Consider the following 14,197-nt stretch of genomic DNA (forward strand, 5'->3'; position numbering starts at 1 on the left):
CATTCTTCGATTAGTTGTCAATGAAAAAACTTTCTGAGTATACATTTTCTGATAGACAGTGATTGAATAAATGCAATTCTATTTCCTAGTACTACTACTGCTTTTATGAACTATATATCTTATTCCCTTCCAAAATTCCCTATCATTTTCCGATCCGGTCTTCCTTTTTCACAATCCCTATCCCTAAGTTCTCATCCTGTTGCCCTGTACAAAAATTCGAACAATGGTGGTCTTATAATTATTTTTGGCAAGATGAATAGATTTATTCATTGCTGAATCTGAAAAATGATATTAGTCTATTGTTATTTTTTTTTGTTTGCAAGAAAATGAAACAAATATCGAAGGGTTCATAAATACCTCATATCTTGAAATAATTATCTATTAGCCAATAAATCATTCGATTTGAGTTGAACCTTCTACTCGCGACTCGTAATAGTCCTAAAAATGTGTCGAAGTTCGTGACTAGATTTAAAAGCTGATGCACGACTTATTGTAAATAGGCAACGTAAAAAATAATTAAATAAAAAAATACCAATAAAATATTCCGTTTTTTCAGTATTATCTTGTAAAAAACATCAAAACTAAGAAATATGAATAGCAAAAAGTTATGTTCCAAAATAATAAATAGCAAAACTAATGTGTTATTCTCATGTTGCATGTAACATACACCGCCTATGACCACCAAAAAAAGTCGGACAACTGAGAAAATAACTTTTTATAGAACAAAAATGTATGCTACTTCTTCTAAGCCAAAACACTTTCTGGATTAACATTTTTTATATCTTTTTTTCAAAATTATGACCATATATAAAAAAAGTTTTTTGCAAAGAAAAAAATATGGATTTCAGTCCCTTTTTCGATGAAAAAAATTAAAAGTATGATATTTGACTAACTTTTTGTACTAATCCAGTAACTAGGCATTATTATCTTTCAATTAAGCCTTTCGAATTTTTAAAGATATGTTACATGAGAGTAAAGCTGGTACCGAAAGGGTTAACAAAAAACTGGAAGGATAAATGTCTTAGAATATTTGAACATTAAAAACTAATAATTGAATGTTTAACCATTAACTAGAGTAGATATGAAACAACTTTATTTCTTTTGAGGTAGAGAGATCATTGAATGTTTAGTAACAAAAAGATTAATATAATTTTTATGAAACTAGCTTTTAAATTAAAATTGGAAAAAAAATTGTATAAAGTTGAGAAATAAATTAATAGCAAAATCAATAAATAATAACAATTTGTACAAAAGTATATTCTGTAATTTAACTAATAGTTTGCAGAAGCAGCATCATCCACCTCTTTTTCATAAAGAATTCCCAATATTTTCTTAGTCCAATCGGGATATTCATTTTTACTATCACATTCAATGCATCTAAACAAAGCAAAAAGAAATCAAAAATAAATTAGAGTCAATCAAAACCTAAAACAAATAAATTTCTTACAAATTCTCAATCAATTGCAATTTATTGAAATAGTAATTCTTGTCATTCTCCGCAATCCCAATCTGAAATAAGAAACTATTTAGAGAATTGGAAGAGATGAAGTAAATATCCTTTTTACCTGTTCCTTCAGCTGAGTGCAAGTTTCTGTAAGAACTTCCACACTCGATGGCGAAATAGGCCTGCTGGGTTGAGATGATCGCGGTGTTAAATGGCTAGTGGATGAAGATTTCGCTCTCATCGAACTGGCACCAGGAGCCGATGTTGGTGTGGTCTTCTTTGCCGATCCACCACCAATTCCACCAATTGGACTAGCTAAAATTGACAAATGACTTTTAAAGAAGATTCAAAGGAGCCAAAAAGGAAACTTACAATCAGCTTTGAGATTTGTTGCACTTATAGCCTTCCTAATAGGTTTCCCAACGGCTAGAGTGTTGGTGGTCGCTTTGGAGTTCTCTTTATTATCATTCGAGTGCATGTCATAGAATTTCTTGAACCATTGCAGAAACTCAAAATTATCTTGGAAACGACCTTTCACCAATTTGTCAATAGGAACGTTCTAATGGGCAACAATCAAATGAGAACAAATAAGTGAAGTGTGGAGCGTTTTTTGAATTAATTTTTTTTTTTCAAATCACTGCGTGCAACTCATTGTTTATCAGTTATGGTCTTCTGAACTTATTCTGATCTTTTTGTTTTATTCGACAATTTGAAAGTCTGGCAGCTTTAAATTGCAGCCTTATATGGATTTCAGGAGGTTAAATATCGCGAGTTTTCCAATTAATGGGAGTCGGCTAAATTTACACAAGTTCATATTCTGAATATAAGGAATGATACTTTGACATTTCCCCTAAGCCTGAAGACATTAATCTTGACGATGCGATCAAAAGAACTCAAGATATACATTTATGTAAGCTGTTTAAGCGGTTTTGTTTTGGAGACTTTTCTGTTTAATTTTTTGTTTGTTTTTTTTTTTTTTTTAATTCACAACTCTTCAATATAGAGTCGATATGGTTAGTTTAAAAAGCTTATATCTTGAGTTCTATTTGTAGCATCGTCAAGATTGTTAACATTGCACACTAGGGAAATTTGTATGGATGTGCGGAAAAAATTCAATAAAAAAGGAAGCACTGAATCGATTTGGATGAAATTTTCAGGGATGACAATTTAAGTAAGAAATTATTCATTTCCACCCACTGCCACGCCTCTTTAAAAATATTGTGAGAGTAATTAAGAATTCAGATTTTGTTCTTAGAAGATCTAAAAACTGAAATTTACAATTTACTTGTACCTTTAGCATTTTTTTTTTATATGTTTGTATTATTGGAACCACTTTGATGATTTTTATTACACTAAATAGAAAAGAATAACTAATTACACCTATTTTTTTCGAGGTCCACTCATTTCATTTTCCATTTTCATTTCATGAAAAACCCAAATTATAGTTAAAAAAATATTCAAAAAACCAATTCGTTCACATTTAAAAAAATATTTATTTGAAAAACTTAATTTTAAAATTAAAATTAAGGGTAATATTTTGGTTTTAAAAAAGGTATCGTTCATAACTGTTAGTGTTGCCGTTGTTTTTTTATAATTTATTTTCTTATTTTAAGTAATTTTTAAGAAAATTAATTTAGCAACCAATTGTAGTTTTCAATTTCCAATAAAATAGTCAGTGGCACCTGGTGGCACCCAAAATTTGGCCTCTATCGAAAGATAATTTCACTTGAGTAGAATAAAATCTTGACCTGACATAATATTTTTTTTTCAATCAAACTCACAATGAAATTTGACTGATTTGAGGAAACTATCATCTAATAACTATCATCTAATAATGAAAAGACATAGAAATTCATACAAATTTTTTTTTGTTAAATTTTTTTTAAGTAAAAATTTTTTTTGTATTTTTATTTTACTTACTGACCCGAAATACAATACATTCAAAATAAATTTTTCCAGCAAAACTTTAAAAACGTTTGTAATAAAAAAAAAATCTTTAAAAAAAATGGTATAAAATCACCCCAAAATGTGAAAAATGGAAATATCTAAAAAAAAACTAGAGCTCCTAGAAAGCAGCCAGCGTGATTTTTAAGCTATGAGCCCAAATGCAATAGGTTCGACAAAAATTTTTCTAGAAAATCTTAACAAACATTTAAAATAAGCATAACTTTAAAATTAGTACGTAACTATCCCCAAAATGTGGAAAACTTAAATATTTCAAAAAATAGTGCTCCTAGAAATAAATGAATGTGATTTTTAGGTTTACTGACCCTTAATACACTAGCTTTAATATAAATTTTTCTGGAAAATTCGAATAAACGCTCAAAATAAGGAAAACTGAAAAATTAGTATGAATATTCCCCAAATATGAAAAATTAAATATTTCAAAAACTAGAGTTGCTAGAAAGAAACCAATATGATTTTTGAGCTAACTGAACCCAAATCTATAAAATTAGATATGTATATGTAAATCTTTCTGAAAAATTTTTAAAAGTTAAAAATTTTTGGCCAGTGTTATTTAATAATTCCTTATTCGTTTATTTCTTTAGTGTTAAATATCGTCTATCGCAACAAAAACAAAACCAAAACGATGAAGATAGCTAGATTGAGAACATATTTTCCTCAAGTCGAGATTTTACTTTACTCAAGTGGTTAGCTCTATTCTTGCAGCGAATAATGACATTACTTGAGGGAATGCTTAAGTTGAGAAAAATCTCAACTTGAGCAACACTATCAATTCGGCTTAAAAGTCCGATTTCAGTTAATTTTTTTAAATTTTGATTCAGATCTTATTCTAGAATTCAGAAATACCATTGAAAATGTTGTCCGAAGAACTTTGAATTTTGGAGTTTTTTACGCAAAATTCCCATTGTGCGACGTCATTATTACAAAAAATTTCTCAGTTTGGGTCCTTTTTAATAGGTTCTAATAAGCATAGCAAATACTAACATATTGTAAAAGAAAGCTGTTCTAGGTAGGATTTTATAAAATTTTAAAATCACATTTTTTGCGAAAATGTGCCTTTTTCGGAAGCTTCCCAAATTTTGTTTTTTTCATTGACGACTCAAGATAGGGGATCAGATTTGGTCCCAGAGACCACTAAGCATAAGTTATATGTAGTAGTGTGAATTTAAATAGAACAAGTCAATTCAGATGGGATTCTTAAATCTTACAGAATGTCTATTTCCCTGAAAACGAGCATTCTTCAGAGGCTTCCCGATTTTTATTATTCTATTGTCAATAAAAAAAAAAAAGTAGGTACATATTAGAATAAGTTCAGAAAACTAAAACGCATTTGAAAAAAAGTCCAAAAACGCTCCACTCTAGTAAAGAATCCTTAACTTACCTTATCAAAGTTCATTTTAAGGAATGCAGCTTGGAAGAGCTTTAAATTGTAGATGAAATCATGTTCAAGCTTAGCCTGTGTCTTCACTCTTCGCATGCCAATGCAATTTGGAAAAATTCTTTCCATAAGTTGACAATATGCAACTCCTAATTAATTTAATATAATTTATTGAAATATGTTTAATTTTATTGAAGAAAGAAAATCTAATTTACCTGAACAAAGTTCTTCGATTTTAGTATATTTTGATGATAGAGTTGTATTGACCCATTGTAACATTTTGTGACGTGGTACATTTTCACCGGTCACAGTTGGGAAGGATAATGATTTAATTTCAGGCATTATTTTTAATAAGTTTTTTTTTAAAGAATCTTATAGAAAATTAAACTTTAAAAATTAACTTTAAAATTTTTCGCGGTTTAATTTTGGATAACGGATCTGCACAAGAAACTGTTGGTGTGGGAATGGTATAATGGTGGGAAATGTCAGTGTCAAAATTTGATATAATTTGGTCGAAAGTACAAATGCGTTCCAGGATAAAGATTTTGTAGCATACTAAGGCCATATTTACATTGCCCTTAAAAAGACAGCGGCAGTCCATTTAATGCCGTTTTCCAAAATTCAAGGAGTGACACTCCTAGCTATATAATCTCTCCGAAAAGGAGTGATTTCAAATTCCAAAATTGAAAAAGGAGTGAATTTTTGGAGTGAATTCTTCACTCCCAAAATTTTGAAGGAGTGACGGAGTGATTACCAATACTTCTACATTTGACTTCATGGACTGGGTGTCAAATTGTTGGGTGGTTGTTTTAACTTTTTTTTGTGAAGAAATTATATTTATTTGCAAAAAAAATTCAATAAAGTATTGTAAAAAATCACTAAAAGTGAATTTAAAAGATTGTGTTATTATTCTATTCATTAGGTGTGTTTTTTTGTTTATCTATATAGATTTTGTGCAAAAAAACGACATCGGGATTTTTGAAATCCATGCAAACATTTGGCAACACTGTACTATACTTTGGCAGCTGTCTGTCAAAAATGTTGCTTTTGTTTTTATTTTATTTTAATTCCGAAGTGGGAAGGCCATTACATCCATGTTGGATGCAAAGAAAAATTTTCATATGGCTATGGCATCCATGTTGGATTCAAAATTTTTTTTTTCACAAAAAACCAAAAATGATCTGTATATTCTTAGCTTCATTTAAAGACCATGACCATTAACATTAGTTGCGTCGTTCTTGTGTTATAAGCGTTTGAAGGTAGCCATATTGAATTTTTTTTCGATTTTTTAAAAATCAAATGTGGAAACTTTTTTATTTTTATTTCTAATTTTTCGAAAAAACTTTGGTAATTTTATATACATATCTGTTGAACAATCTTATCAGGATCCATTTAAGACTTTTATCTGAAAAGTGCATTGCGTATATCTCGAGATATTAACATTTCAATGCAACCATGTCAAACAAATTTTTGATTATTTTTTTCTATGAGAGTTTTTTTTAAACCTCGTTTTCTCCGCTTTTTTTTTGTTAATATTTTCAGATATTTTTGTATGAACACAACAATTAAAATACCTTGGCAATACTGTTTTCTATCGAGAGAAAGTAAAATCTGGATAATTATCTGGATTTTTGAAAAATCTATACATATAAAGTTTTTGTTGTATTTAACACGTAAATTGTTTCGATTTCAAAAATCTCGATGTCGTTTTTTTGCACAAAATCTATATAGATAAACAAAAAAACACACCTATTATTTCGTATTACAAACACATGCAAAGCAAACGTCAAATAACTCCACTTGTCAAATTCTTCGTGAACAAATTCCTAAATTGCACAAAAAAGGAGTGATTCACTCCAATAATTTTGGAAAACGACATAAATGAAAAACGCTATCGCGTAATATCCTATTTTCACTTGTCTAATGGGGACTTTTCACGAGTCGATTTTTGCCGTACGGTGAACGTAATTCGTGGGTGACTAAAGGCTTGGCCACACTAGAGGGTATGCGGTAGCGGTACGGGTAGCGGTGAGGGTACTTGTATGAAAAAAATTCCAAACTGACACATCAACGTTCAGGTGTGGAATTTTTTTAGTACAAATATCGTTACCGCTATACCGCATACCCTCCGGTGTGGCCAAGCCTTAAAGGCTTGGCCACACCGGAGGGTACGCGGCAGCGGTACGGGTAGCGGCAACGATATTTGTATTAAAAAAATTCCACACCCGAACGTTGATGTGTCAGTTTGGAATTTTTTCCATACAAATACCCGTACCGTTACCTGTACCTCTACCGCGTACCCTCCGGTGTGGCCAAGCCTTAAGGCTTGGCCACACCGGAGGGTATGCGGTAGCGGTACGGGTAGCGGTAACGATATTTGTATGAAAAAAATTCCACATCTGAACGTTGATATGTCAGTTTGGAATTTTTTTCATAAAAGTACCGTTACCTCTACCCGTACCAAGCCTTTAAAGGGTTGGCCACACCAGGGGGTATGCGGTAGCGGTACGGGTAGCGGTAACGACATTTGTATTAAAAAAATTCCACATCTGAACGTTGATGTGTCAGTTTGGAATTTTGTTCATACAAGTAACCGTACCGCTACCACATATACCATAGAAAAATCATAGCCGACTTCAGGCTTGACTACACCGGAAGTTATGGGGTAGCGGTACGGGTACTTGTATAAAAATTCCATATTTAAATATTGATTCTCCAGTTTGAAATTTTTTTCATACAATTACCCGTACCACTACCGCATACCCTTTCGGGATAAATGAAAATTAAACAAAATTTATTGCAAAATCAAATAATTTATTTTGAGTGAATAATAAGACAATATTTTGGGGTGCAGTCATTCGATTTAGAGGAAACACTTAAAATTTTAATAGATCTCGTGGCTGGAAAGTGTTTTATAATTTTACTGAAATAGCATTAAAATATAGAAAATGTATTGTAAATGAAGTTTTTTAAACATAAGCAAAATTTATAAAATATGTTAAGATATAATCAAAATTTGAATACAAAATAATAATCCTTACTAAATCTTGATTGTTAGGATGTAGAGAAAATAGGGGCCGAATTACGACATACTATTACGATCATACGTTGACGTATTGACGCTATGTCTCTATTTTTTCTACTGATTCAATAGAGATACATCAATAGTCAAAACGTTAACGTACACTCAAAGAAAAAAATAGTTATTTTTGTAACTATTTGCACAGTCACTTTATAGAAATCAATTGAAATTTTGCGAATAACTATTTTTGAACAGAACATAGTTAGAAAATAATTAAAAATGATACATGCCAAAACAAAATAGTTAAAAATAACTATTGAAATAGTTAAAATTGCTTGATGCCGTAGCTATTACGTAACTATAAAGATATTCATTTTTAACTATAATAATAGTCTCATGCCAAAGTAAAATAGTTAAAAGTAACTATTTTGTTTAGTTACAGAAAACTATCTTGTGCCAGTGCGAGTACAAGTTTTAAGTCGTGGGGTACAAAAATTAAGACTTTTGTTAAAAAAGAATTAAACCTGTTTATAGTTTATTTCTTTTTAAACAAAAGTCTCTATTTTCGAGGAAAACCATGTGTCAAATCAATTTTTTTCCAAGGTGTTGCTTTAAATAAAACTAAGTAAATTTTAGTAGGTATAGGTAATTATTATTAATTATTAACTGTTCAAATTTTATAAACTAATTTTTCAGAGAAACAAAAATCAATTATCAACAGAGAGACCAAGCTACCAAATTCCGTGAGCCCTTATTTTGGCCAACATATTTTGTTTTAACCAGTACTGTTGAAATATTGTATAAAAAAAAAAAAAAAACTATTTTTTTTTTTATTTTTAGTGGTTTTACATAATTTCCCCTACCGTAAGCGGGAGATATATCACCCCCTCCCCCTATACAAAAAATGCATTGTATGTCCCATAGCCCTTTCCTCCATGACTATTCAAATTTAATAACAACAAATTTAAATAGTAACAAATAACTATTTCAATAGTTAAAATTGACTATTAAATGGTTAATTTGAAAGATACCTCGACAGTTAAATATTTTTTACTATTTAAAATAGTTATCCCGATTTTAAATATGAAAATACAAAATAGGTAAAAAAAAAAATAGTTAAAAATGACAATTTTTTTTCTCTGAGTGTAGAGAGTAGGATTTAAGGTTTTAATTCAAATTACAAAATGGCGGAGGATCACAGTAGACTCATATTAAATAGTTAAACTCCATTTGAAGAAGCGTTACACTCAAATTTATCTCTTAGCTTAGGTGAGATGGAAGGGAGTGAGAATATAAACTCGTTTTATAGGTACTACTTTAAATAATAACGAATCTTTTATGTGAATAATTAAAATTTTTATATTTATTAAATGCAGTATTAATATATAGAACAATTTTACAAACTAAAACTTAAATGACTAATGACTTAATATTCTTATGAAATTACATCTTCGACTTTTCATTGAGTGTTATATTAGAAGTATTTTGAATAGCTTCCCGGAGTATCGTAAGCATTAAGTCCACTTTCTCAGCTGTTGCATTTTCACCCATTACTCCAATTCGGAAAACGTGATCAGCTGTTGGTCCCAATCCTCCACTAATTTCGAAGAAATATCTAAAATAAAAATTAGATTTATTTTTTTTTTTTATTTTGAACATCATCATTTTTAACATACTTTTTCATTGCATATTCAGAAACCTTCCTCCAATCGACACCTTTAGGGACCTTAACTGCTGTTACAGTTGACAATCGATCATCTTGAACAGGTACAAGTAATTCAAGTCCCATATCTTCAATGCCCTTTTGCAATCTAAATGAACATTCCTTGTGTCTTCTTATCACTGATTTCAATCCCATCGATGCGAATAAAGCCAAAGCTTCTCTCAATCCATAAAGCAATGTAGATGCAATAGTGTGATGATAGATTCTCGAACCACCAAAACAATTCCAATACTGACCCACCAATGTCGCATCCCAATAATAGGATTTGACTTTTGTGGCTCTCGAAGTAATGCGTGTCATGGCTTTTTTACTAAACGAAATCGGAGTAATTCCAGGTGGACCACAAAGAACTTTCTGTGAGCCCGTGTAAGCAACATCAACTTTCCAATCATCCATATAAAATTCAGTACCACCCAAAGAAGCTACTGTATCTACCACTAGCAAGCAATTATATTTCTTACAAAGTTGTCCAATTTCACCGATATTTGGCTGAACAATACCAGTTGAAGAGTCACCTTGACATATAAATAAAACCTGTGGCTTGTGACCTTCCATGGCAAATTCTACTTCATCCATTGTCAATGCATGGCCAAAGCGTGCTTCTAAAAATCGAACATCAGCACCGTATCTTTTTGCCATATCAGCTGCACGATGTCCCCACATTCCAATAACACCAAACAAAGCAATATCACCGTCTTCAAGGAGATTACATAGAGCTGCTTCCATTCCACCATGACCTGAGCCACTCACACACATTGTGGCTTCGTTCTTTGTCTGGAAAGCGTACTTGATGCCCTCTTTAATTTCATCCATAATCTGTAATTAAAGTTGAATCATTGATACATATATTTTTTTAATTGAGTTCAGAAAGTCAAAACTTATTGTTGGGCGCCATTTTATGAAAATAAAAACTAAGGAATTGAGTCTGCGAATTTGTTTATTTTTGTTTTATAAAAAACTAGATTATTCTGGTTTTAAGTGGTTTGACTTACACATCTGTTTTCAGGATGACAATCTTATCAAAATATTAACCTTTAAGCACCCTATAAAGTCTCAGAATCATATTGTTCCTATTTATTTATTTATTTTTTTTTACATAAGTCTTTATTCTTATGTTTGTTTGTTCTTTTTTTTTTAATCTAGAATCTAGATATTTCTCAGACCACAATAAACTTTATTTTGGTTTTTTTCATTGACTGAAAATTAACTGTGTAGAGATAAGAGTGCAATTGTTTTGATTGTTTCTAATATAAAATAATTTTTGTCTAGACTTTTAAGTAATTATTGTATTGCACATCTGTTTCAGGATGTAGAACTTATCAAATATACCTATAACCTTCTTGCAATTTTTTTTAATGAACCCAAACATGAATGCAAATTTTCCATAAAAAAGAATAATAAAAACAAGATTACAGACTAAGAGCTCGTTTCAGAGGTCATCCCTATTATTATAAAAATAATTATGTTCTAACTTTCTGTTGAATAAATCAGATGATTTTGTATAAGAAATTGAAATACAATATAGTAGCAGATAAGATATTAAGACATTTAAATATGAATGTGGATTTCTCGATACAATACAAAAAACATACATAGGTACATATTGATAAAACAAAATTTGAAAATTGAGAAAAAACCTTTACAAAATTTGGGTTAAAAATATGAAACAGCTTTGTTTAAAATTTAGCAATTTTACAATTTTTGGAGTGGTTTATAAATATGAAAAGCACTATAACAAATAACCAGAAAGCCTTAAAAAATTTTATAGTTTATGCCTAATGTAGTTTTTTTGAACGTCTAATGACTTGTGCTTAAAAGTCTGTTGAACAGTCCATACAAATCAGCACTTTTTTACCGACTTCCAAAAAGGAGGAGGTATTCAATTTGTCTGTTTTTTTTTTTATGTTTGTTACCTCATAACTTTTGACGGAGTGAACCAATTTTGATAATTCTTATTGTATTGGAAAGCCGGTGGCTGCAGTGTATTCCGATTTCAATTTCGTTCAATTCTGGCGATAAAAACTATGAGAAAACCATAAAACAGAGTTTTTTGGCCAGTGTAATATAAGATAAAAAGTGTTTTATAAAATATTTTACCTAATTCACGTTTTCTTAAAAAAATTAACCAAAAAATATAAAATTATGTGTACAAATGTAGAATCTGAAACGATGTAATCACATTAAGCAAAAATACCATTTGTTCGAAAAGTCAAATAAAACGTTCGCAAGGAATATTTACTTATGTAGGTTCAAAATTGTTTAGGCTATTATTGATCCATCGATCTTACTTTTAGTAAAATATAAGAAATTATAGTTTAAAATAAAAAAAAAATTAATTTTGTGGTAGACGAAGAAATGATTGGTAATCCCCGAGATGTAAGGTTTTAAAGTCACTAAATTAAACAATATGTAAGATTCTAGGACCATGGTAAGGTCAGTACCATCATCCAATTTGTTTTAAAAACTGAAAGTGATCACATTCTTGCACTTTTTGATTTTTCTGATCAAAGGAAAATGGGCATTTTGAACGTTTGGCGGCCATTAATGAAATTGGTATCAAATGAAAAACTTTTGCTATGGAGGTTTGGCTCTATTGCATTAAGAACGTGAGATATTGCAATATTAGTATTGTTAATGCATCGTTCATTATGTGAAGGTCAAATTGAATTATACTCTTATTTTAAATATAAAATGTGATGCTCTGCCATTTTTCCTGAGTCTTAACACTTTAATCTTGAATATATACGACAAATAGAACTCATATTATAAGATTTTTAAGCCAACAACTTCGAGATTTAGTTCGAGAGTTTTCAAACAATTCAAACTAACAAAAAATTGAATAACAAAACTCTCAAAATCGATTCGAAATTGTTGTTTTAAAAAGCATAAAGTTTGGGTTCTATTGGTTAGATATTCAAAATAAAGGTCTTCAGTCTCAAGGAAAATGACAGGACATCATATTCTGCACTTAAAACACATATATTCAAGTTACAACATTGCGATAATCTGCATAAAGAGTTAAATGCAATAATGCATTTTTCTTTCTGAAGTACGTCACATGGATAAAACTTCTGCACAACATATGTAAGACTTAATTACATCATAAAATAACAAATTCATTAATGGCCGCGTAACGTAAAATTAAAAAAAAAAATAAATAAACAAACAAAACCCTGAAAAAAGCGCTGAGTTGTAGTATTTTAATCTTAGCAAACATTTGTTTCCTCAAAAAATATTAAGTTTATCTTTATAGTTCATCTCATTAAAATATTTGTTTTTCAAATCTAATTATAAATACAAAATTACTACATGTTGAAAATGCAAAAACAAACTAATCTAAACTGATAAGAAATTTGCAAAACAAATATTATGAACTCAAACAAACAAAAACCTGCTTCTCAAATAAATCTCAAACCCTGCAAAGGTACAGATAGAGGCATCTGCCCGAGTTCAAAGTCTATATTCTTCAATGAAAAAAAAAACTATGAATTAAGTTATAGGCTTTTGAAAAACAAATAAGAAATAAATATTAACTTAAGCCTTGTTATCTCTTCTTATATTTTAATTGATATTACGAGTCTAGTTTCAACCAGACGCAAATAATTGTAATCTTATAGATTTTACTAACCTGTAAGCACTCAGGATGCAAATGACCTAGAACTGGGTTGCTCATTGCATCAAGAACTCTTTGTGAACAATTTGAAGGACCAGGTCCCATCAAAGTTTTATTTGGCACCAAAAGTTGGCGCTTGAGAATTATTGGTGCTGGAATTTCCATTTTTTTTTTTTTAACTTTACTTAAAAGCAAATATCACTGAGCTATGTCTTTTTAAACACTAAGTCGAACTTGGGTCTTCGACGTCCTTTTTATATTCAAATCAGACCACTATGTGGTAGATATAGGTACAAAATGTATATAATCTCGGTTTTTCTTTTTGCGGTTTTTAAATTAAATTCATATCACAGATAGTTCTTTTTTTTTAATTTTAATTTGCTAAACCTAATCTAATGACTTCTATGTAAACTTCAAGATTGATTCTCTTTAACCAACTGAAATGAAGCTCGAGTATTCGAAACATCTTATACGGTGAGTCTTATCACTATCAGGAGCCCTTATCAGCTTTACTAGGGTAAGTGTTGAATGCAAACCTCATCTTTTGGTTATTTTTTTTTACTTTTATTTTAATAAAAAAAAAAATACGAGATTGTTTTGAAAAAAATTGAATAAAAGAAGAATAAAAAAAATGTACAAAGTAAATAGAGGTCAGATTTAGTTGATATACTTTTTAAAAGTTGGAAATCAGCGAGAAAATAGAAGAAATGGGATCAAAAAAGGTCGCTCGCATGCATGAGTAGATTTGTTTGGTTTTATTGTTTGAGGGCAATGTAACAGATGTACATGAAGTTGTAGATCATATTAAAAGTAAAATATTATATAGGAACTTAAAACACACATTTATAGGATGATTTTTTCTTGATAGATTGATTACAGATTTAATTTTAAACTATAAATTTGAAATGACAATTGCGTTTAGTTTTCTATAGCAATTTCATCGAATGATTTATAAGAATGTAACTTGCAAAGTAAGGTATTGCGCTTATTATTAACGGTTGGATTTATCAGCTGAATGCTTCTTTTCATTTCAAAAACTGTTCACATATCGT

General features: G+C 30.0%; 3 protein-coding genes across 3 annotated transcripts in view; 1 reads left to right on the plus strand and 2 right to left on the minus strand.

Moving 5' to 3' along the window:
• LOC129907352 (UPF0605 protein CG18335) overlaps positions 1-14,197 on the plus strand; it is a 205,488-nt gene that overhangs the window by 155,724 nt on the left and 35,567 nt on the right. The window lies entirely within an intron of this gene.
• Positions 1,067-5,253, minus strand: LOC129907355 (microtubule-associated protein RP/EB family member 2-like). Its single transcript, XM_055983513.1, has 6 exons — positions 5,003-5,253; positions 4,791-4,936; positions 1,817-2,003; positions 1,566-1,759; positions 1,448-1,509; positions 1,067-1,377 (listed from the first exon to the last, which is right to left on the minus strand). The coding sequence occupies exons 1-6, from the start codon at positions 5,127-5,129 to the stop codon at positions 1,272-1,274; spliced, it is 822 nt and encodes a 273-aa protein (XP_055839488.1). The 5' UTR covers positions 5,130-5,253; the 3' UTR covers positions 1,067-1,271.
• Positions 9,144-13,600, minus strand: LOC129907348 (alanine--glyoxylate aminotransferase). The gene is made up of 3 exons (XM_055983506.1): positions 13,161-13,600; positions 9,486-10,348; positions 9,144-9,424 (listed from the first exon to the last, which is right to left on the minus strand). The coding sequence occupies exons 1-3, from the start codon at positions 13,308-13,310 to the stop codon at positions 9,253-9,255; spliced, it is 1,185 nt and encodes a 394-aa protein (XP_055839481.1). The 5' UTR covers positions 13,311-13,600; the 3' UTR covers positions 9,144-9,252.

This window comes from Episyrphus balteatus, chromosome 1 (genome assembly GCF_945859705.1).
Source record: "Episyrphus balteatus chromosome 1, idEpiBalt1.1, whole genome shotgun sequence".
In the NCBI taxonomy this organism is placed as follows: domain Eukaryota; kingdom Metazoa; phylum Arthropoda; class Insecta; order Diptera; family Syrphidae; genus Episyrphus; species Episyrphus balteatus.

Bases quoted from the DNA above. Each gene is read 5' to 3' on its own strand.
- LOC129907355 (XM_055983513.1), bottom strand. From the start codon at position 5,129: ATGCCTGAAATTAAATCATTATCCTTCCCAACTGTGACCGGTGAAAAT. The intron at 4,937-5,002 runs GTAAATTAGATT...TAAATTAATTAG, and splicing joins AATCGAAGAACTTTGTTCAG to GAGTTGCATATTGTCAACTT. The intron at 1,510-1,565 runs GTAAAAAGGATA...TTCTTATTTCAG, and splicing joins GCACTCAGCTGAAGGAACAG to ATTGGGATTGCGGAGAATGA.
- LOC129907348 (XM_055983506.1), bottom strand. From the start codon at position 13,310: ATGGAAATTCCAGCACCAATAATTCTCAAGCGCCAACTTTTGGTGCCA. The intron at 10,349-13,160 runs GTTAGTAAAATC...CTTTAATTACAG, and splicing joins TGCATCCTGAGTGCTTACAG to ATTATGGATGAAATTAAAGA. The intron at 9,425-9,485 runs GTATGTTAAAAA...TTTTTATTTTAG, and splicing joins TCTGAATATGCAATGAAAAA to ATATTTCTTCGAAATTAGTG.